At 52.5% G+C, this 22,193-nt stretch overlaps 10 protein-coding genes across 10 annotated transcripts; 5 read left to right on the top strand and 5 right to left on the bottom strand.

Moving 5' to 3' along the window:
- Window positions 1–66: 66 nt before the first annotated feature.
- On the bottom strand, window positions 67–270 carry CLUP02_04856 (uncharacterized protein; the record flags this gene model as incomplete). Its single annotated transcript, XM_049283866.1, has 1 exon — window positions 67–270. The coding sequence occupies one exon, from the start codon at window positions 268–270 to the stop codon at window positions 67–69; it is 204 nt and encodes a 67-aa protein (XP_049141009.1).
- On the top strand, window positions 85–2,072 carry CLUP02_04855 (major facilitator superfamily transporter; the record flags this gene model as incomplete). Its single annotated transcript, XM_049283865.1, has 3 exons — window positions 85–213; window positions 451–1,040; window positions 1,094–2,072. 3 exons carry the CDS (start codon window positions 85–87, stop codon window positions 2,070–2,072), a joined length of 1,698 nt encoding a protein of 565 aa, XP_049141008.1.
- A 2,157-nt stretch (window positions 2,073–4,229) lies between these two features.
- CLUP02_04854 (uncharacterized protein) lies at window positions 4,230–9,849 on the bottom strand (the record flags this gene model as incomplete). The annotated part of the gene is made up of 2 exons (XM_049283864.1): window positions 4,230–9,629; window positions 9,706–9,849. 2 exons carry the CDS (start codon window positions 9,847–9,849, stop codon window positions 4,230–4,232), a joined length of 5,544 nt encoding a protein of 1,847 aa, XP_049141007.1.
- Window positions 9,850–9,989: 140 nt separating this feature from the next.
- CLUP02_04853 (uncharacterized protein) lies at window positions 9,990–11,413 on the top strand (the record flags this gene model as incomplete). Its single annotated transcript, XM_049283863.1, has 6 exons — window positions 9,990–10,046; window positions 10,106–10,236; window positions 10,306–10,411; window positions 10,506–10,585; window positions 10,690–10,782; window positions 10,972–11,413. 6 exons carry the CDS (start codon window positions 9,990–9,992, stop codon window positions 11,411–11,413), a joined length of 909 nt encoding a protein of 302 aa, XP_049141006.1.
- Window positions 11,414–11,727: 314 nt separating this feature from the next.
- Window positions 11,728–11,961, bottom strand: CLUP02_04852 (uncharacterized protein; the record flags this gene model as incomplete). The annotated part of the gene is made up of 2 exons (XM_049283862.1): window positions 11,728–11,836; window positions 11,927–11,961. 2 exons carry the CDS (start codon window positions 11,959–11,961, stop codon window positions 11,728–11,730), a joined length of 144 nt encoding a protein of 47 aa, XP_049141005.1.
- Window positions 11,962–12,775: 814 nt separating this feature from the next.
- On the top strand, window positions 12,776–13,186 carry CLUP02_04851 (uncharacterized protein; the record flags this gene model as incomplete). Its single annotated transcript, XM_049283861.1, has 4 exons — window positions 12,776–12,853; window positions 12,910–12,972; window positions 13,026–13,063; window positions 13,120–13,186. The coding sequence occupies 4 exons, from the start codon at window positions 12,776–12,778 to the stop codon at window positions 13,184–13,186; spliced, it is 246 nt and encodes an 81-aa protein (XP_049141004.1).
- Window positions 13,187–13,946: 760 nt separating this feature from the next.
- On the bottom strand, window positions 13,947–15,703 carry CLUP02_04850 (oxalate decarboxylase family bicupin; the record flags this gene model as incomplete). The annotated part of the gene is made up of 5 exons (XM_049283860.1): window positions 13,947–14,558; window positions 14,611–14,825; window positions 14,881–15,207; window positions 15,291–15,571; window positions 15,627–15,703. The coding sequence occupies 5 exons, from the start codon at window positions 15,701–15,703 to the stop codon at window positions 13,947–13,949; spliced, it is 1,512 nt and encodes a 503-aa protein (XP_049141003.1).
- A 1,347-nt stretch (window positions 15,704–17,050) lies between these two features.
- Window positions 17,051–18,037, top strand: CLUP02_04849 (uncharacterized protein; the record flags this gene model as incomplete). Its single annotated transcript, XM_049283859.1, has 4 exons — window positions 17,051–17,185; window positions 17,295–17,541; window positions 17,828–17,902; window positions 17,970–18,037. 4 exons carry the CDS (start codon window positions 17,051–17,053, stop codon window positions 18,035–18,037), a joined length of 525 nt encoding a protein of 174 aa, XP_049141002.1.
- A 246-nt stretch (window positions 18,038–18,283) lies between these two features.
- Window positions 18,284–19,828, bottom strand: CLUP02_04848 (uncharacterized protein; the record flags this gene model as incomplete). The annotated part of the gene is made up of 1 exon (XM_049283858.1): window positions 18,284–19,828. The coding sequence occupies one exon, from the start codon at window positions 19,826–19,828 to the stop codon at window positions 18,284–18,286; it is 1,545 nt and encodes a 514-aa protein (XP_049141001.1).
- Window positions 19,829–20,496: 668 nt separating this feature from the next.
- CLUP02_04847 (uncharacterized protein) lies at window positions 20,497–22,153 on the top strand (the record flags this gene model as incomplete). Its single annotated transcript, XM_049283857.1, has 3 exons — window positions 20,497–20,530; window positions 20,586–21,172; window positions 21,236–22,153. The coding sequence occupies 3 exons, from the start codon at window positions 20,497–20,499 to the stop codon at window positions 22,151–22,153; spliced, it is 1,539 nt and encodes a 512-aa protein (XP_049141000.1).
- Between the last annotated feature and the right edge of the window lie 40 nt (window positions 22,154–22,193).

Genomic DNA, 22,193 nt, shown 5'->3' with positions numbered 1-22,193 from the left:
CACGCATCCATCAGAAACAGTTCTGGCCTCCATTGGCCAGCCTGCCCGCACTAATCATCACGCTTCTCACTGCAGCGTTCCATCATGGGAGATGATCGCTTTCGAAACCATGAGCATGTCGGTGCCATCCCGGTCACTCTGGACCTCGATACCGGTGCTCTTTGTTTTTGTCTCTCTCAACTCCTTCGAAACCACCTTATCCACCTGCTCCATGTTGGTGAACTCTTGGCACCGACGCGATGGACGGTCTGATGATTCGCCAACCTGCATGGCTATCGATGGCTTGCCCAACCATATGAAGAAGCTTTGTGTCCCCCTCTTCATCCCATTCTGTTGAACTCAACCAGTCGTGCCTCATCCTCTCATCTCTTCTTCCTCCTTTACCTCTCTCTTGATCACAGACATCATCTTCAACCACCTCAGTCCCTCATACACTTGACCGTGTCTTAGAGAGCCAACAAACGCAGACAGACATCCACCATGTCGACGTCGACTGCGCAGCCCGCCGACCCCGTCGCCAAGGGCGTGCTGGCCACGGCCAAGCAGTCCTTGAAGGACCTCTTCATCTGGAGACAGCGTACCGTTGTTGTTAGTCCAACTGGCGAGACGCACACAGAATGGCAAGATCCCGACCCAATCAAGAACCCCATTAGCCTCATGGCCCAGCTCAGCCCTCGCGACTGGTTCTTCTTCCTCTGCGGTTTCTGCGCCTGGACCGCCGATGCTTTTGACTTCCACGCCTTGTCTATCCAGACCACTAAGCTGGCCAAGTACTACGACCGCTCGAAGACGGATATCACCACTGCCATCACCCTGACTCTGCTTCTCCGTTCCGTCGGCGCCGCCTTCTTCGGTCTGGCCGGTGACAAGTATGGTCGCAAGTGGCCCATGGTTCTCAACATGATCATCCTTGGTCTTTTGCAGATTGCCACCATTTACAGCAAGACTTTCCAGCAATTCTTGGCTGTGCGCAGTTTGTTCGGTCTCTTCATGGGAGGTGTCTACGGCAACGCCATTGCCATGGCTCTTGAGCACTGCCCGTATGTCAATCAATCTTCTGCCTTTCGTCACTAGCTCGCTAACAGATTCCCAGCTCCAACGCTCGTGGTTTGATGTCCGGTATCCTCCAACAGGGCTACTCATTCGGCTACGTCCTCGCCGCTTGCGCCAACCTCGGTGTTGGTGGTGGCACCGAGACCTGGAAGACGGTCTTCTGGATCGCTGCCGGTATCTCCATCGCCGTCGGTCTTGTCCGCATTGCTTTCCCCGAGTCCCAGCAGTTCCTCGAGGCCAAGGCCCACGGAAAGAAGTCGGCCTCACCCGGCGCCTTCTGGCGCGAGACCAAGAAGATGCTGGCCCAGGAGTGGAAGATGTGTGTCTACTGCATCATCCTCATGACCTGGTTCAACTACTACTCCCACACCTCGCAAGACTCGTACACGACCTTCATGATTGCTCAGAAGGAGATGGACAACGCTGGTGCTTCCCGCGCCTCCATTCTCATGAAGGCTGGCGCTTGCGTTGGTGGCACCATCATCGGTTACCTGTCCCAGTTCGTCGGTCGTCGCCGTGCCATTATCGTCTCTGCTCTCATCTCTGCCTGCCTCATCCCCGCCTGGATCCTTCCCCAGGGCGAGCGCAGCCTGAGTGCTAGCGGTTTCTTCATGCAGTTCTTCGTCCAGGGTGCCTGGGGTGTCATTCCCATCCACCTCAACGAGCTTTCGCCCCCGGCCTTCCGCTCCTCTTTCCCAGGTATCACCTACCAGCTGGGTAACATGATTTCGTCCCCGTCTGCACAGATTGTCAACGCCATCTCCGAGAAGACCTTTGTCAGGGCCCCCTCAGGCCACAGCGTCGAGGCCTACGGACCTGTCATGGGTATCGCCACGGCCATCATCGCCATGGGCATTGTCGTCACCACCATGTTCGGACCCGAGCGTCGCGGCCGCAGCTTCGAGCACGCCGTCGCCGGTGTGCAAGGCGAGGCCGTCGAGACCAAGGAGATTGACGACCACGACGAGGAGAAGGGAAGCATCAGGGCCTCCAACGTCGAGGACACCCGCAAGGAGTAAGATCGGTCGCTGCCGGGCTCAGCGATAGACGTACAACACTTTTGAGAAGTACAACTGGAATGATTTGGAATTACGGTACACAGGTACAGGAAGGAGGCCGGGCATAGGCCTACAATGGCTGTGATGCCATACACAATACCCCATGGAAAGCGCCACGGCGCGAATGAATGAATATAAAGATTGATACCATTTTCAAAAAAGTCCCCCTGTCTTACCGCACTCGCCCGTGACGATCAGCACATGTATGCGACATGTTGTTTCAAATCACGACATTTCTTCGCTCGTGTGGACAAGCTTTCCGCCAAGCCGCTGGCTGAGTATCGGCGTCGCTGGGCGTTGAAGCTTGCGAGTGCTTGTCTCTGTCTGGTTTTCTTTTGCATTTCATGGGAAATTAGTCATCGATGGTGCTAGACCCGATGGAGGGCGGAACCGGTCCAGACTAGTGCCCGGGGCCCACTTATCCCGCTCTATCTTCTTGCCGCGTGAGCAGTAACCGGCGGTCGGCTACTTGCCTTCCCAAGAAGTCAGATTGACAGTCGGCGTCTTGAGACGGCGATGGATCACTCTCGATTTGCTCAAGCCTCAACAATGATTTCTTTGGCTTGGCTGGGTTTTCTTTAGGTTGTGCAGCTGTTCTGGTTGGGTCTACTGCCTGAGCCCATACTCCCTTAAGGTAGGTTCAGGGCTAGGGTGCTCCACAACGAAGTCCCTTGCAACCCTGGCAAACGGTTGTAATTCTCACGTCAAGGCAAGGTTTCTTGCCGTTGGAATTAAGAGATTATACAGAGCCCTTGATCCGAGGATTTATCAAATCACTACAGCCAGACGTATCACTACCTTATATTCTCTCAATTGTACGGCCAACCCCCCGGGATGGATCATGGATGAGATTTTTCCCGCGTTGCAATCTCACATCTCTCCCTTTCCCCGACATCTCCAGACTCCACGTTTTCTAGGTATGTGCAATGCAGGGTTTTTTGGTCAGGCGGCCAGGCCTTCTCCATCTGGGGTTCGTCCAGTCTGTGCGGTGAGACATTTGCGATCAGCGATGCCGCGATGTTGGAAGCAGTCTCGTACGATGTGCAGTGGGCGCCAAACGTCGCGATGGGGCCGGTTCGTGTGCTCACCGTTCCGTGGGTTGGTTCATTGGGGCACCGTTTTATTGGCGTCCGTTGTGGGGTGGTGCTGTTGGTGAGTCCCGCTCGCTCCAGATTTCTCCAAGAGGTTTTTCAATGGGGGCAACCCCGCTCATGTTCCTTTCCCCTCATTTACCCTGTTGCGCAGAGATGTTTTGTTCGGACTCGCTCCAGTCTGGGCGCTGAGATTTCACATGGTTCCAGACCCAGCTACTCCGTATAGTGTATACTAAGTCAAAACCGTCAATATCAGGGTTGAGGTAGAGGGTCTAGTGGATCTGGGGGGGGGGGAAGGACGCGTGCGCGGTGCGCGGAGAGAACACCGGCCCCTTCTTTGAGCTGAGCCCAAGGATGTGGGCGTGGGGTAGGGGAATACTTCCAGTTAGTGAAGTGTTCATGTACGAAGTTGGCAAGGTTGGAAGAGATTTTGGTCTGACCCCATCGCGAACCCGAGGACTTGGCAACCTTTCCACTTTTCTCTTCTTCCCTTTCTTTCTTTTCTGGGATTTAAATTTCTTGATGTGAGGTATCCTCCTCGGATGTTGTCCGTTCCCCCCAGGCCCTAATACCACAATCCGACCCGGGTCTTATGTATACCTGCGGCGCAAAAAAGCCCAGTCGCTTTTCGGGATTTATTTACTCATACAGGTTTGATCTTGAATTCCTTCCTGTGGGCCGGGGTAATCGGCTACACTACGCCGTGGGATACATGCATGCGCTTGAGATTCGTGAGATGGGGGAGCCGGCGGTGGTCTGATTCCGGGTTCCGGACGAGCGGGACGGGAGGAGTTAGTCTGGGCTTCTCGGCAAGCTAGCTGGAAATTTGTTGGTTGAAAAGTAAAGGAGATGATGTGGTGACAACTATAGTGTTGAAAGCCGACATTTTGATCTCACTCCACCCGTAATAGACACAATTCTGTTAAGTTCCTTAATTATGGAAGAGAGTGAAGGTATATCGTTGATTACTATTGGTGATAGGTGCCATACTTTACATGGAGGAAGCATTATAAACATGTGTCTTTCAAGGTAGCAATCCACGCTGTCTCTCGCTAATGTCGTTAGCCTGAGCGATGCCAATCTTATATTGAAACATCTCGAGCCCGGCTTGGGCAAGGTTCCCGAATGTCATGGCTACAGCCGCGTCCGCTGCAGCTTGTGGTCCTCCCAAGTTGATCACGACAGAATAATTCGTTCGTGCAACGTAGGACGCCAAGTTGGACAGCTCGCCTACGAAGGCTGCTACCTGGTCCACACTCCCTTTAGCTACGACGAGCTCGCTGAAGTGCTCCAGAGTGATTAGAAAGGCTGGGATAACGAGTATGCTATCGATGTTGGCTGCTAGAGGGCGAGAATCTGCGACATGTAGACAGTGGCCTGTCCGAAAGAGGTGATGCTGAGCGGGATCACTAAAGACCGCTATGTTACTCAATGTCATGATTGTGATGGTTTTCGACCAGAAGTCCCAGAACTCGCTTTTGATGGGGTCTTTGGGAGCAAAAGAATCGGCCATGTACAAGGCGCCGGCGCTGACCACTGCCGTTCCCGTCAGCATATTGCTGAGTGGGTTCCCTTCTGGAAGTGCGGCCTCGATGGGGCTGATAAATGCAGTTATAAAGCTCATGCCGCAGGCGATGAAATGGCCGAGAGAGTACATCATCTGATCGCGCGCAGTGACTGGCTTGGCGGACCCGGGGGTTGTTGGCTCCGTGCTGGCTACGCTTACAGAGTCGGAGGAGGAGATCGAAGTCACCGAGGCCTTGCTGTTGTGCACGCTGGCTTGTTGCTGGTAGGCTGTGGGTGTTTCGGGAGAACTTAAGGCGGCTGTGGTCACGATGTCGGAATTCATTGCCATGGGCTCCAAAACTAGCGATGTTGATGTATGAGGTACCATGCGGGCCTGCGGGGTCTTTGAATTACCAGCAGAAGCGCCCGTATAAAGGGCGACATCATCCGCGGTGAAGGGGGCCGTCTGGGAAGCCAGCTTGTATATCACCGTGAAGGACATGGCGGGGATCCAGCATACCAGATCAAAATAGGATATTTCCGGTATGCCGATATCGTTCAGAAGATCTGAGATGACAGGGATGTGGATTTTGACATCTAAGAGGGCAAACGCGTCCCCGGCAAGATCGATCAAGACATTGAGCAAGGCATCGACCACCACCTTGACGCTGGAAAGCACACCCACTGCGATGATCCCGAGTAGATCTTTCAGGATCTCTTCGACGGTCATTGAGGAGAAGCGCCTGGCCAGATCCTTGAGTTGAGAGACAACCGCTGATATGTTTGCTTCCTCCTTGTCCAGCGCATCCAAGAGGTCGTTGATGACACCTGATGCTACTTCTTTCTTCGCTGGCGGCGCCTCTACGACGGTCATATTGGCGCTGTGGTTCTTGAAATGGGTCATCATGGCCTGAGAACCCGATGTATGGCCCTTGGTGGGATTCGTGGCGCTTGCGGCCGCTGGCTGTGAGGCTTTGCTTCCGAGTGAAGAACCCCAGTCCTTGATGCCAGCCCACTTCTCGATACTCTTCTCAGCGTGTGTAATCTGAACGTCAAACTCTGTCTTTGCAGTGCGGAGATAGTCAACTTGATTGTTCAACCACTGCTTCGTCATGTTGCAGAGGACGTCCTTGGTTCGCTCGATATCATCCCAGTCATAGAGGAACTCGACAAAGGACATGAGCTTCTTGATACCGGTCTTGATGGCGTTGAAGATCCACTCCGCCACCCCGACAATGGCTTCGACCGAGGTCAATGCGGCGCGGTAGACTTTGCCGGAGATGGTGGCTACGAAGTGCCATGCTTCAGTGGCATCGTCCTTGATGATGTCAATGAAATGATCCACGTCGGATTTGAGCCAGCGGAACAGGTCGCCGGCCACGATGGCTACATCATGTCCCAGGCTGTCGACCGAGGACGAGGACGTGTAAAGCGTGTGCGGAATCACGCTCATACAAGATCTTGGGGTGACTGTGGGCTTGACGAGCCCATACGTTGTGCCGAGTTTGCTGAGGCTGTTCGCGACTTTGGCCATATCATTCGATGATACAGTCTCCTCTACGAGAGTGGTCCACGTAGGCGTGCCCCTAATGCCACCAGAGACCGTGTTGGTTGGTACTTTGGCGTCCCGGAGGGCTCCTTCGCTACTGAGAGCTGCTACCGTCTGGAACGACTTCTCCATCGGATTGATGGTAATCTCGGCCTCTCCATTGTTGCAAGTTACCTTCATGAGAGTGCCGTTGATGCTGTCTTGCAGTGCCTCAACAACTGTCAAGCTCCCGGTCGCATCCGTAACCACCGTGACAGGTGCCGGCCCAACCACGTAGTAGATCCCGTTCATGTACACGGGCGTGCGAGAACTGGTAGAAAGCGATACTTTAACGCCAGGAGCTGGATGCTCGTATTCATCGAAGACTTGGATCGTAGTCGTGTACGACTTGAACTCCAGCGGCTTGGCCTTAGGCTCCGTGGCCTCGAGCTTGATCTCATCTGCAACCCACAACTTTGCGTCGGTACCGGTAGCCTGCGTCACCCTCTCGAGCTTGCCGGAGCAGGATGTGAAAATGGCCCGGCCGCCGTCGCTACGGTTGAGGTACGGCGTCATGTGCTCTACGCCAAACATGATTGGCACAGGGACGCTCCACGCCCTCTGGTTGCCGAGCTGGCTGGACGGGCACGAGAGGTAGTACACCTCATTGCTGGCATTCTTGCCCCAGATTGTCGTCACACCCCCACGCGTCATGGCTGCGAGCTCTTTGGTGCCCGAAAGGACGTTGCTGTCGAGCAGTGGTATGGCCTTTGATTTGTCAGTCTGGCGTTCAGCTGGGAAATAGAAGAGAGTCGAGTTGCTGACGACGAACAGGTCCGTCGTCCCGCCCGGAGACGCAAGAGAGCCGGGTCTGCGAGCGGCAGCGATGGCAGATGCCTGCGTCTCTTTCGGAAACTCGAGGCGGCACGGCAACGGAGGTCCGTCACCGAAGGCGTTTTCAATAGGCACGTAGACAAGCTGGGCCGAGTTCCCGGCGGTTCCCAGGGTGTACACCTCGTCAACAAACCCGTAGGCCACTCTGCCCACGCAACTCTGATAGTAGCCCTTCTGAATGTCGATCGGAAGACCATGCAAGGTCCAGGATCTACCGGACGTCTTATGGGGGTTGACGTAGTAGCGAGCAATGTCCTTGTCTGCCTTATTCGACGAGCGGTCGATGTCGACAATGATGTGCTGCCGGCTTCCCTGAGGCTCAGCGAACATGACGCGGACAATGTTGATAGACTCCGAACCAGCATGGCCTTCTGCATCAAAGTCGATTGTAGACCATTGAGGCTTCGCCGTCCAGGATGTGTCGGAACTGGAGTTGCAGAGAGAGAGCAAGAGCTTGTCCGAACCCCCCTCGGACACCACCAGAGCCATTCCAATGGTGCCGTCTGTGACGCTCTGTCCCACATCAAAAGTGCGTACTGATGTGGAAGCAGACGAGAGGGGCGAGAGAGGCATGCGGACCCAGCCGGTCTTGGTGGTGCGGCTCTGTTCCATGATCACATTGAAGACGTTGTCCGTGCTCAGCGAGAAGAGTAGGGAGTGGCCGTCGTCAGTTTGGAGAGCCTCGAACTTTGCTGTAGGAGCCACGATCTCTCCCTGAATGTAGTTCTGAATGAGATCGGTCGTATGGGCCATGGAGTATGCCGGCGGACCGGTGGCTTCAGGAAGCTTCGGTGCGGGTCTCGTCGGAAGATTGTCCGACGAAGGGTCGGTAACTGGGGCATCTACCCGAGGCGGCGGCTGGAAGGGCTTGGTTGGCGCCGCGTACGTGATGTCGCAGATCAAGTCTTGGTGGTTGGAGAATCTGGCTGATGTGTACGTGAATACCTTGCCCCCAGGGAACACGAAGTTGTGAGGCGTAGCAAAGTTGATACTCTCCAGGTCCAGGCTGGCCAGCTGTGTAACCTCGGCCTTGATGTCCTTCAAATGGTCGGTGATTCCTGCGTATATGTTCCCCCAATAATTGGATCCAGGTGACTGTGAATCATCTTGTTTCTGAGATTTAACATTTTTGATCTTCAAATGGCCATTCTGGCCCACAGACAAGTTGTAGGTGTCGGTGATTGTGACGTCGTATGCATTTAGTGGTGGCTGGGTGACACGCTCGCACATCAATGATATGACGACCCACAGTCGTTGATTGATGGTCATGATACTCCCATTGACCTTTACCTCACAATAGTAGTGAGGGACGACTTGGAGACTGTCGCAGAATACGCCCATTTCCGATTTCTCGCATTTCACACCAGGATAGCCTTCGGCAGACCAAGTAATGTCAATGATCCAATCGCCCTTACTAGGGTCCTTTACGTCTCTAGTTTGTGGCCATTGACCAGGAGAAAAATGTATCACCGGTTTCCAGTTGCCCCAGGAGTCGGTAAATTCGATGTCAACTTGAGAGGTGAGGCAAGAGTTCCGAGCAGATGGCAGGATGATGTTCATCAACTGCTCGGCGAATACACTTCGCTTGATGGCAATAACACCACTTTCGCTTTTCACCTCCCCGGGCTGGACCCAGTTCCAGTGCCAGTAGGGATCCGAGACTGTCGGAGCACTGTGGCAGTTCGTCATGCAGAGATGGTCAAGGGTCGCTGCGGCGGCCTGTTCGGGGGTCGGATTGTTGACGACGCAAGCATTGGAGTCCTTGTACCGGCTGATGCCCACTTCAACCGAAGTCACCTGGAGTGTGGAAGGATCTGGATGGTCTTCAGCAACGGCGGCAACTGCAAGAATCGGTTGTCCGTAGCTCTTGGCTGCTTTGCTGTAGAGGTCGACGAAGTTCTTCTGCAGGATTTCTAAGGTGGGGGAACCGACTGGAATGCCCACGAAATTGGGTGTGCTTTGATCGGCAGCAGTTTCTAGATCCATAAGAGTTTGCTGAAGGCTGTAAGACTTGCTGGGAGGAAGATAGTTGAATTGAGACTTGAGGTTTTCCATAAGCTCTGGGCGGTGATTAAAGTAGGGTGTCTCGAGGCCCCAGTCAAGGCTCTTATTGAGGATGTTGACGTCCGTCTCGATATACCACGGCGATCCAGAGGGCTGGTTCCAGACGTTCCAACGTCCGTTTGCGGATGGTCCTTCGCTTGTCGTATTCTGAATACCCTGGAACTCGGAGCAAAACATTCGGAAGAGAGACTTGCCGTCACTCTTGCCGAGCTCCAGGATTGGAGGAAGCTCCTTGGGCATTATGCCTGGGGGCACACCAATGCGAATCTTCACGCCAACGACGAAGTTGTTTCGAGTGAGCTCTTCAATTCGAGGGTCATTCGGCGATGCACCATCCAGGATCTCAAACGGGTTGACCCCGTCTGTCCTCTTCAACAGTTCATCGAGACTGATCTGGGTTGTGGCGTTTCCGTTATTCGAGTCCTGTGGCGGCTATGTAAGCAGTTGGTCGATAATATTGATCTCCCACCTGGCATTTTGCCATAATTTTTCATCTGGGAATACTTACTGAGATATAGCAAATATAGTTAACTGGCTGGTTACTTTCCCAGAGATATTCCAACAAGCCAGAGTTAATGCTGGCTTGAGTTGTGCTGACCACGAAATCATATCCGTATTTGAGGTCTGTAAGGTTGGAGTTGTTGACGTCCATTGCTAATAGTTTGAATAAGCGAATATGGTACTACAAAATAGTTGATCTGATTGAGAGATGGCATAGAAGTCTTTCTTATTATTTGCTCACGACATGCATGGAAAATCGTCTTCTTATACGCCATCATAATCACCTTACTTATGTGGCACTGTCTTTCACAAACACCCGTCAAGCTCTCATGCCCTGCTTATCACCATGTATGCGGTCGCCACCACTTAGATACCAGATTCTCTGTCCATAACTCGGCTGGAAGCAGCCTCTTGCACCGATTTGGCTTGGATACTCGCTTATCCCTACTAGCGAGTTCAGCTGTATTAGCCACAAACTTAAATCAAGTTCATACCTCGCCACCGACGGCTTGCCTACGACTCCAAGGTGGCAAATTCAGTGTCAATATTTAAAAGTTTATCGGGTGAAAACTCTTCTTCTTCTGAGCAACTAGTTGGTATGTCGTAGTTTTCGCTTCAACACCACTGGACTTTCCAAAAAGCACTTGAACCACCACCAATTTGTGGCTGTTGTGCCTTCGGTTAATGAGTCGCGACCTGCAACAAAAGCCATGGTAGCAGGTAAATCTATGCAAGTCTTTACCTTTTCTCAACTGAAGGCAGATACCTAAACTCACACTGTGAATCGTGATGTGATTCACTTCACAGGATGAGACGCCCGTTTTGCCACAGCAGATTCCCATGGCGGCTTTTCCCAGACCACAAGCACATGTTAGACACTTTGAGGCGTCAGACGATCTGAGGCTAGCCGCTAAAGCCTAGGGCATAGGTATGCACGTATGCTAAGGTTATTTTGGAGCTGAAGGGACTGCCATGACCGATCATTCATTAGGGCAGCCATGTCTCGTAGGTGGCAGAATTCCAAGACAGCACGGCGTTCTTGCCCATGCCCCCAGCTGCACAACCCCGCTGCAAATGACATGCGGTGAGGCCTTCTCGGTCGCCGCCACATATCCGTAGTGTACGTTCGACAGCTTGTCATCATTGTCGGATCTGCGTATTTCTGAGACAGAAGGAGATCTCAATAACGCACGCATACCATCGAGAGGAGGCGAGAGAAATGAGCCGGCCCCATTCCCAGACATGGAATAGAAAGTTACTTCATGTTCCACAGAACCCAGAACGACGGGAAATATTGCTGCCTCGCGGAACCAGCCGTGAAACGAATCTATCACCCCGCAATGGCGGCTGTTCTAGACGTAGTCTACAACTCAAACGTGGAGACTTTGGCTAGGGATTTGGGAGGGCCTTGCGCCACTGATCGACAAGTGCGCCTCGAGAAATCCTCAGCGCCCGTCCGGGCGACTAAAATGTCTCACCCGCATTTAGCAGCTGCTCGACAAGTTCAAATTCCCTTCAATTTGCAAAAACAAGGGCAGAGAATGGAATCCATCTCTATTAGCTTTGTCGTCCCTAGCCAACGTTCTAAAGTTCTCAATGCCGAAGACATATTCCTGTACGCATCCGCTTGGTGTCATCGTGCATTGATCCCCAAGAGAGACATGAGAGAGCCGCCTCAATTTATTGATAAAACCATGCAGTTCAGATATCGATGAAACATCCACTACCTTATATCAGCTCAATCCGTTGAGTCTCGCATCAATTTTGATTGTAATGTGACTGCAACGAACACATCCTCCGTGCTAACAACTCGTTTTACCTTGATAGATTGTAAAGAGCCAGCTACCTTCGGTTTCAGGCCTGAAAACTATTTGTCGGCGGACTTCACACTGATAAATATGGCACAAGAGACACAGAGGCTGTGCTATTGACGCAGTAGTATCATTTACCTGGTAAAGCCATATTTAATTAACTTTACTTCCGGCCCCAAACCAGATATCTGTCTCAAGCGAGCAGAAACAGATCCTTGTCAACTGAAAGTCAAAGCGCTTCCAAGTGCCAAAGTTCCACTATTGACGATAAGGACAGGACCAAGCCGGCTGCCGGATGAACTCGATCGAAAAATGTGTTCAAAGCCGCTTGTTGGAAAGTTGTCCAGCTGACAAAAATGATTATCCCATCGGTCGACCTATCTGTCAATAGGTATACGACATAGGGAAGAAGCTCACAGAGGCCAACTGCTGTTAGGGTCTAGAAGATGCATTGCTGAAATCTGCCTCTTCCCTCGAAGTGGACTCTCAGCGCTCTATAAATACCTGAGCTGCTCCTTTGTTGCCTAGTCCTCCTCCTGCTGCCCCTTATGCTATCCCCTATCTAGGCAGAGCCTGACACTATCTGTACACGTGATTCTAGTCGATTTCAATCATTGCAGATTAATATCGAAACATTGCGATTCTCTCGCTTAATTTGGTCGGAAGTCCCGTCCCGTTGCCTCGTTGAATACCAATGCGCTGACTGGGAGTGCAAAAGCAAAGAATCCATAAAATTACTCAGCGAAGACGTTCTTTATGGTCTGATCCCTAGGCAACTTGGTTCTCGTACCTGAGTGATCCTGGAACTTGTTGAATGCCAGGGCGGTTTCAGACTCCACGCAGCTGACGGCGCCCGTCATTCAACCCTTCTCTTTGATGCTGACACGAGTCATCGCCAAGATGGAGATAATGGGTCTGCCTTTCTGTGATCCGTTCCCGAAGCCGAGCTGGATTAGCGGCTTCACTTAATAGCGGCTCGGTTTTAAAGTCAGCAGGTTGCTCGCAAAGCCCTACAGATTTAAAGTTCAGAGTGGAACAACAGAGTCATACAGCATGCCATGACCCGTTCGTCCCGTCGGGTTTTCAATCAATTTGATACCATCCTTTCCTCATCTGAAGTTTATCGAGAGCTGCGGAAAATTCGCTGAATTCAATCCAAGTACATAAGTAAGCTTAATCGCAGCTCATTCGTCTCAAAAAAGCAAAATCATCATCATCAACAATACCATACACCGAGCCTATCAATTTCACTTCCAACCAGTCAACATGAAGTTCATTCTCCTCCTCGCTTCCGCCGGAGCCGCCATGGCTTTTGTCGAGTGCCGTACACCTTCAAATGCTGAGGTCAGTCCCGATCTAAGACTTGCTGATTGTAAAATTCCCATAGCTGACTTTTGTAGCTTTTCAAAAACTGCAAGACTCAAGAACAGCGGGATGGCTGCAAGGGCCAGTGCATTAAGCATGTAGGTTACTTATTAGGACTTCTACTCATAACTCGAACTAAACATCTTCATAGTGCTCGGACACAACCGCAAACTTGGCTGTCTGCATTGAGTAAGTTTACCTCCACGGACTCATCGATGCTATTGTTGTTCTAACGAGTGCAACAGCAAGGCGAACAACGACTTTGACTGCGTCTGCGGAACCCAGGCTGGCAGAGGTCCTGGATTCAACTGAGCTTATGACTTTGTCTCTGAATTTTCTTTTTAATGTAGATAGTGCATGGCGTGCCTTGCATTTGACTAAAAGACCAAAAAGTTTCACTCAAGAGCTACCTCGGTTCGCCACAACTATCATCGATCGCTTTATCATTGAGACTTAGACAATATCTCCGTAGAAGTTGCATGTTCCCGGGTTCGATTCGATAACACCAGCTCCATAGCTCAACCCCCTTAACATCCTCTATTCTGAGACTGTACACTGTATCCTTACTTTAAGGTCGTCGAATGCGATGAATAGGACTGCCCTATAGCTGAGGCTTCGAGAAGTTCGAGGCTGGTTTTTTGTCCCGGCTGCGGGAATCCTGTTATTTCTCCGCTGACCGGATGCAGTAACCCCCGATTCACTCCTTGCAGCTGGTGGAGGTCCCTAGAGCCTCCAAGCTTCTTATGGGCCATCGCACTTACTAAAAGTCTATTGAGCGGGAATTCGAACTTCACCTACAAGCAGCGAAAGATCATCTTAACACGGTTTGCCAAAGTCAACCTCGGCTTGTTTCGTAAGTTAAATCAGCATGCTCGCCATCGGAGCTTGAACCTACACAAACGTGTCACAATCTTTCCTGTCAGAGACCTCGCATGGAGATATCGCTTGCTGTTGATACTGAAATACACACGCTACCGAACGACTGAACTCCTGTCTCCATGCCAGCTCCAACTCGCAAAAGTCGCGCGTCTGAAAATATTTACAGTAGAAATGAAGAAAACCAGGCAAGGAACTAGGCCTTGAACTTCTTGAAGTTACGTCCACCATCAGCCAGCGCCGTCATGTTGGTGTTGCCAACCTTGATGTACTCCTTCTCCTTGGGAATCGCAGCAATCACTTCGTCAGAGAGGCCAAGGGTATCCTTGACGACCTGCTTCGGGGTAAGGGCCAACCATTGTGCAACGCTGATGTCCGAGAACTTGGGCGCTTGAAGGACCTCAAGGAAGATGACGTCCTCGGTACCAGTGTTCTCGATGTAATGACTGTCACCAACCTTCACGTAACCAACATCGCCGGCGGTGAAGTCAAAGGTACGCGAGGCCTCAGGGGCTTCAAAGATGGTGATGCGGCCGGAGCCCTGCAAAAAGTAGTTCCACTCGTCGCTTGTGGTGTGCCAGTGGATCTCGCGCATGGCGCCGGGCTGGACGACGACCAGGGCAGCCGAGAAGTTCTCCGCGATGGGGAATGTTTGCGGGTCGAGGATCTTGACGGACCCGCCGGGGGCTTGGAAGGGCTTCTGCTGCGACCAATGATAGGTGTATGATTCAGCACCAGTCAGCGATCCTGCTGATGAGGTCTGATTCTGCTTCTCAATGTCTTTCGGCGCAGGTGTACCATTGAAGATCTGGAAATGAGTAAGCTAATGCACCAACGTGCCAAATCGTATTTTGACTTACATAAAGCTGATCCTTGGGGATCTTGTCAAATGCAGAAACATCCGTCTTAAGATTCTTGCAAAGAACGGACAATGGGTTTCTCAAGAATAGCTCAGAAGCGAGAAATGTGTTCTCTTCGCTGAAGCTTCCCTGGTCGAAGACGAGGAGGAACTCTGTGCCTTGGTCGAACGCCTGAATGCTGTGAGGGACACCCTTCGGGAAGAACCAGACATCGCCTATGTAGCTTGGTTAGCTTTATAAGAAAGATAAATCAAGGCGAGCTAGACATACCCTCGCACACATCGTCAACGAAGCTCTTTCCATCCTCATTCATCGCTGCGATGCGACAACATCCCTTGAGCATGAGCGCCCACTCAGCCGAGGTGTGCCAGTGAAGCTCGCGGTAAGCGTTAGGCTGCAACTTCATATCGACACCCGCCATCGCAGAAGCGACAGGTAGGACTTTAGTGTTCTGCTGCCGCGCCCAGCCGGCGCCCTCTTGGCTGCCGAGACGGTTATGCGAAAGGCCCAACGGCCACATGGCGTTCTCGACATCGCCCTTGTCGGTGCCGGGCGGGGCGAAAAGATCGGGGTTTAGCTTCTCATAGTCGTAGGTTCCTGCGGGAATTATGTGTTAGCGCATCTCTTCCCTGCAATGATCCATCTCCCTTCAACGTCTCCCCGCTAGGGATGCAACGTACTTGGGCCCGGGTCCGGAGATCCTAGTCCGCCGCGGATCGGTTGCGGGACGTCGACACCATCAAAGTTCAGGTACAGGCCGAGCTTTCCGTCTGCTTCCTGGCCGGGCACGAGTGTAACGTCGTCGACATTGGCGGAGCCGCCAGTTTCGGGGTCAGGTCGCGCTGCGTTGCCTCCGAGAAGGCTAGAATCTCCTCTAAGACTTCCCGTAGGCGTAGTTACGGTGGGGATGGGCGGATCGACACCGCCAACGGGGCCTTTGTTCTCGCCATAGTCTCCCATTCTATTCAACTGTTGGCACACTCTCCTAGTAATCGTATGCTCGTGGGAGTACTTACTGTGGTGCCGGAACGCCATGGCTCTGCGGCAGAGCCGCAAGCAAGCTAGCGAGGAGGAAAGCACCGTGGGTATACATCGTGATGGAGAATAAACTGGAAGAAGACGAAGTCGAAAAGATTGCACTGTAACGAAAGACTGATTATTGAGTGTCTGTTTCCAAGATGATCTGAAAGGTGATGATTCTGAGATGAAGCACAATCCCTTACAGACCGGATTGAAGGGCCTTATTATACCTCGCATTCGCCATAAGACGAATTTAGAACCTGCCTCCAAAGTCACCCAAAGCACACAAACGACATATGATGGCCCCCGAGCTAGCTATGCCGTGCCTTGACCATCTGCCAGTCTACTTCCCCTCACCCAATCCATGCCATCTACTATCACAAGGCGGAGAGGAATTCGGCGGGACCGATTAAGCTCCCAGCCTTGGCGTCCGGACCGCGATATGTGGATGACATGGGGCTAGCCGCGTGGAGCACGAGCAGTACAGTAGAAGCCGGGGGCGATAGTAGTCTAGATGACGCGTTTTCGCTCTTTTAGGTCTATCGCGAACCGTGAGACGGTTAGCACGGGAAAGGCAAAGACCCACGCACGGTTGTACGGCACCGGTGTGGACGAACATATTGATCTGATCAACGACTAGCCACATGCTACCTTGAGATTACTCACAACCTCCGAAAAAGCACACAGCGCTCACCACGTTGTCTCACTTAAAGCGCTTACAGCCCCCGGAGGCTTCGGGAAGTCCATCGCGCCTCAATCAACTCAGCTGGCCTTACTAGGATCAAAGTTGTTTTGCAAAGTGCAGATGTTCAGCAAAAGGTTAAAAATAAGGCTTGGTAGTGTCGACGCCCTCCCGTGCGCCTCCAGCGCGGATCATCGAATCTGATAGCGGGAATTCGGTAGCGCCCCACGTTGCATTTCCCCCCTATTGCCGAACACGGCAGTTGATTGTCTGGCTACGTAGTGAAGTCACCGCTCTTAGAAATGGTCCGTTCGCGATTCGTCTGAACCGCGGAACCCTCTTGACGTGTGTTCTTTGTGGGTTACCTTAGATTATTCATGCAGAAGAAACGTACTTACCTGGGATGATTAAGGGTGTGACGAACACCTCGGTGAAAAGAAAAAAGCCCCGGTGTCTCGCAGAAAGCTCGGGATTGTCCGCTTACACCATGACTTATTCAAGATTCAAAAGTTCTAGCTCCCTGATCACTCGGCTGCTAGCGTCCTGCCACCGGCCTCTAACCTCACCCGGGCAGAGGAAAGAAGCTTGTAAGAGTTTAGTGACGCGCCAACCATTTGAATGGCGAAATGTGAGCAATCGAAATTACAAATGCCGCAAACTCCTTGCACGAGTACAAGCATGTGTGCTCAACATGGGATTGGGGTTCTTGTCGCTCGTAGTAGGTCTGGGCTTGCTTGCATGTCCTCTACACCTGCGAGGTGCCTCGATGCTAAATCGGGCCCGGCAGATTTGGATTCCGGGATACCATTTCATCAGAAGTACAAGATTGCATCATTTTCAGAAGAGGGGAAACTTTGGCCTGTCATCTGGCAGGTTTGCTAGATGGCCCAAGTCCAAGGTTCAGAAGATGAGACGAATGCAACGTTGTCTACGCGATGAGCAATGGCAGATACTAAATAAAGCCTCACAATATGACATAAAGGAAGCTGAATACAACCAAAGCTTGTTTTGTACCCAATTAGGACATCACTGCTGGCTGAGCCGTCGCATATCGCTGTGGTTGGATGATTATACGATTTGGGTTGCCGCATGCGATACGGAAATACCGCCACAATGCCATCGTGCATGGATGCCCGTCGTTGGCGCGTGCGGCTTCATCCGATGCAGGTGGCCTTCTTTTCTCCTTCGCTGCCCGCTGCAGATCTGTCTTGGCTCAAAGGAGAGAGCTTGTGTTGCAAGGCTAACGATCGACCGGGCAGTTGGGCTTATGACTACCCTTGAAGGTAGCCAAGTCCTCTTAAGCATAGCCATAGCCGTCCATCACCCAATGCAACGCAACTGATCATGGTCTTTAAGAGTGTTTCATCTACAGAAACCCTCCAAAGAGGAGAGAAAAATCTCTTCCAGGAGTTATCAGATCCCACCGGCATTAATCTGCTCCTCCACCCCGGAGGCTAAAGGAGGGTATGGCCATGGAATTGCAACGTATTCGTACAACGCTGACGCTTTCAACAGGGCGGTCACTCAATCTGGTGACAGAGAATAAGACCTCCTATAATCCGAGAACATGGTATTATGTCTTCTATGGATGTGAGCTACTGAATCGCGCGCTCATAGATGAATCATAGGGAGCATGTAGTCTGTTGATTGATCGAAGTCTGTGATATGACATCAAAAATCTCCGCACCAGCCCTCCCGTTGAGCCAGGCCACCAACAAACTCTGATTGGAGTGGGACGCCTATATAAGGTGATATATCATAGCCACGATGCCTGATGGCCCTGGCACTGGAAAGATTTTGCCATTAACTCGTCGTGATGAGTTTGAATTGCGCCATGTCGCAACCCCTGGACTACCCAGACACAATGAACGGAAATCAAACTTTTCATGACGTGAACATACAATCAGGTGTTAGAGAAGAGCATGATTGCTGGGTATATGATCAATACACTAGTGAGAAAGGTTTGTTGGGCTAATGGCCTAGATATTCCTTGACCTCGTAATTCTTCTTCGCATAAAAGAACCACAGTGATATGGTGATAATGGCAATGCCCACAAGCACAGCCGAAGCATAATTCATTTGATCTGCAACAGCAGGTAGGTAATAGGGGAAACAGTAGAAGATGAGTGCAATTACCGACCAGGCAAGCATGACTATGTTCGCAGCAAAGCCAAGTTTAGGATACCAGAAAGGGCCGTGTTTGAAATTTGAGCGGCCTTGGGAAAGTGCCAGGACAACCGGGATACTGTAGCTGATGTATTGGAGTAGCAGTCCTGTAGATATGAGGGAGTTGAAAGCGAGGTCGGATGCGAGGTAAAGGCAGCCGAAGATGGCAGTCCCTGATGCGGAGAATATCAATGACCAGGTAGGCGTATGCAGCGGGGAGGGCGCAATCTTGCTCAGGTGATGGTGCATGGGGAAACCGGCCTCGCGGCTGATGGTCCACGCCAGCCGAGACTGCCAGGTCTGAATAGACCAGACGGCGCCGATGGTTGTGATCATGACGGGCACCCAGAGACCCACTGAAGCAGCCTTGCTGCCTGTGATGCGGTAGAACAAGGCCAGGGCCGAGTTGTCGTCGGCTCCGTCAATGACGGGAACGTTAATGAGAACAGACGTGACAACAAGGAGTCCGGAGACGAGGCCGACAACGATAGTCCACATCAGTGCCTTTGGGATATCCGTGCTGGGCCGGGGCATCTCCTCTGCCAAGTGAGTTGCGACGTCGAGACACGAGAAGCTCCAGTTGGCGCCGTTCATTCCGATGATGAAGGCGATGCCGTTTTGCCAGCCCGAGATATTTACTGTGGTAGCGAAGAAGTCTTTTGCGGAGGCGTGCTCGTCCGACATGGCGAACAGGGTTATGAAAATGACGACGATGGTGGTGCAGCTAAACAGTAACATGATCTTGGAAATCTTTGGCAGAAGGCTCTCAAAACTCGCACCGAAGGCGGTGACGATGTTGAGGAGTTGGAAACCCAGGAAATCCATCCACCGCTTGTAGACAAAGCTTGGATCGAGAAGCGTGATGATGGAACAGATACCGACAGGCACCGAGAGACACGCCGACGAGCCTGTGGCAACGGCAGCAAGCCAGCCGATGACGGCCGTAATGTACGACAAGAACCGGCGAGAACTCGGCGGCGCCAGCCGGTGGACCCAGATATACTGCCCACCTGGGTGCGGCATAGCCGAAGCCAGCTCCGCGAGAGTTGTGGCAGTTGCGAGGCCGACAAAGGCCATGACGAGGAAACCCCAAAAGAAGAGCGGCGAGCCGCCCATGGGCAGAGTGCTGCCGAACACTAGCAGCAGGCCGATAGCCGTGTTTGTGGTTCCGTAACCGATACCGAGGGCGGATAGAGTTGTGAATGGCTTCATGGTCTGCACGGTGACGTCTCCGTGGACGATGGAGCCGTGCTCCGTGGCTTCATTGTCCGCTTTTTCGGGCATGGCGGCGACGGCATTTCGTGTTGTGGCCGCTGAGGCCTTGTCGAGTGAGGAGGATCGCTGATCCATTGTCGTATTGCTGACTCAATTGTTCGCCAAGGGCGAGGTCCCGTCCAAGATGACTGACTTTGCGAATATATGCGTAGGCAGTGGAGGATAGAGGGAGGGGGCTAGACGGAGATTGCCTCCCTCAAGTTTTGGGGGTGGAGTATCGAGGGACCAAGTTAAGTAGACGCAAGTTTCTTGTGCATGTTTGTGTGACCAACTTGATCCAACTAGATGGCAGCACGAGACTCGCGTTGGCCGACCAGAGGCAGTTCGATAAGCCGAGATACCATCTCATCCGCAGAAGACAGCTTGGAGATAACATATCCCGGACTTGTTTCCTGTGGTTGCCGCGCTATCGGCTCGCATTTCGCACGCAGTTGCCCGATCCGGCAAGCCAGAGCGGGCCCCTATCCGCTCCCGGTGCCCCGCATCCCGACCCCCTCATTCGCCGACACCGGCAGAGATCGCGGGTGAGCTGCAGCGGTACGATGAGGGTAGTAATGGACACGATCATATGGTTCGTCTGAATCGATACCGAGGTCAATGTGGATGAAGATTGCGTCCTTAGAGCCCAGGATCTGTGTTCATTATCATTTTGCTCAAGAAGCTCTGGAGTAGCGATCAGTATCACCTCTCCAGTCCTTACCACGGTGCCATCAACTTACATCAAATCTGACCGAAACTTCAAGATGGGGGTTGAAGATGAGCTTTCATCTTACCTCAGTGAGTAATCACAATCAAACCTCAAAGGCATGCTTCGCTAACCAATTGCTCCAAGATCCCGAAACAGCCAGGTTTCTCCTAAAAGTTTCCAAGGCCATCTCCCAAGACCCAGGCCTGCCCAGGCCAAACCCAACAATTTCATCATGGCAGGTTCCAGAGCACCGCCTGGCATCAATCCAATCTCCCACACTCCCCAAGCAAACCGACTTCGCGGTCATTGGGTCCGGCATCACCGGTTGCAGCGTCACGAAGACGCTTCTCGAACACCAGGCATCACGCAACGCCCACGTCACGATCCTCGAAGCCCGGACACTCGTAAGCGGTGCCACAGGCCGGAATGGCGGACATCTTGTCACTGCTTCGGGGCATACTTACGGCCCCATAGCTGCGCAACACGGCGTCGAGGCAGCGAAGCAGATTACCCGCTTCTCGATCCTGAATGTTGAGCGAATCATGAGAATGGTTAGAGATATGGACCCGGAGACCCAGGAGCGGTGCCAGATTCGCGATGTTCTCAAAGTCATGGCTGTTGGTGATGATGAGACATGGGTTGCTGCCAAGAGCTCGGTATTGGGATTCAAAAAGGCCGTCCCAGAGCATAGTCAATATCACCGAATCATCGAGAGAGACGATGTGCCAGAAGTACGTGATTCGGGATGCTGCAGGAGGGTCTCGAAGCTTGGTTGACTGACCGTTTGATCACAGAGATGGAACATCAAAGATGCAAGCGGGGCTGTAGAGCACAACGCCGGAGCCATCTGGCCGTACCGTCTTCTCATGAGAATCTACGAAGGTCTTCTGGTCCAATACCAAGACCGACTAGCAATTGAGGCAAACACGCCCGTGCTTCAGGTCAAATTCTCGTCGTCCGCCAACCCAGAATACCCCTATCTCATCACGACTCCAAGGGGCATCATCCACGCCAAAAAGGTCATACACTGTACCAACGGCCACGCATCACATCTCCTCCCACAACTAGCAGGCCGCATATACCCCTTCCGCGGCACAATGTCCGTCCAGAAACCCGGCCCGACCCTCAGGAACCTGGGTGCTTCGCGCTCGTGGAGTCTGTCTCACAAACCGACCCTGGATGCCCGGAGCGGTCTCTACGTGACGGGCCTCTACTATCTCCAGCAGAATCCTATTACAGAAGGGATTTGGATCGGGAACGAGACGGCGTACATGAAGGACATCTTGACTTCTGATGATACCTACGTTCCGAAAGAGGCGAAGGATGCTCTGTCGACGGTGCTGCCGAAATTCTTCCTTGAGGGGTGGGCACCTGAGGCGAAGACGTCCGAGGTGGAGGCGATTTGGTCTGGCATCCAAGGTCACACGGCTGATGGTCTCCCAATTGTAGGCCACGTTCCGGACTCTATCGCGGGAGACGCCGGCGGCGGACAGTGGATCGCCGCCGGGTTCAATGGGTACGGGATGGACAAGTGCTGGCTGACGGGCGAGGCTTTGGTCAGGATGATATTTGGGGAAGATGTCGGCGACTGGTTCCCGCAAGCGTACATCGTCACGGAGGAGCGTTTGCGAGGCAAATTGACGTCGGATGAGACGTTGCTCAAGTTTGCAAAGCTCGCGAATCCTCAAGGGGTCAAGCTGTCCAAACTCTAAGCTAGTCCCGACTTGCCTCCATAGAGAATCAATGGAAAAC

Source organism: Colletotrichum lupini, chromosome 3 (assembly GCF_023278565.1).
Source record: "Colletotrichum lupini chromosome 3, complete sequence".
NCBI classification, from domain to species: Eukaryota; Fungi; Ascomycota; class Sordariomycetes; order Glomerellales; family Glomerellaceae; genus Colletotrichum; species Colletotrichum lupini.
The sequence above is the reverse complement of the archived record's forward strand: the minus strand, read 5'-3'. Positions and strand labels throughout refer to the sequence as shown.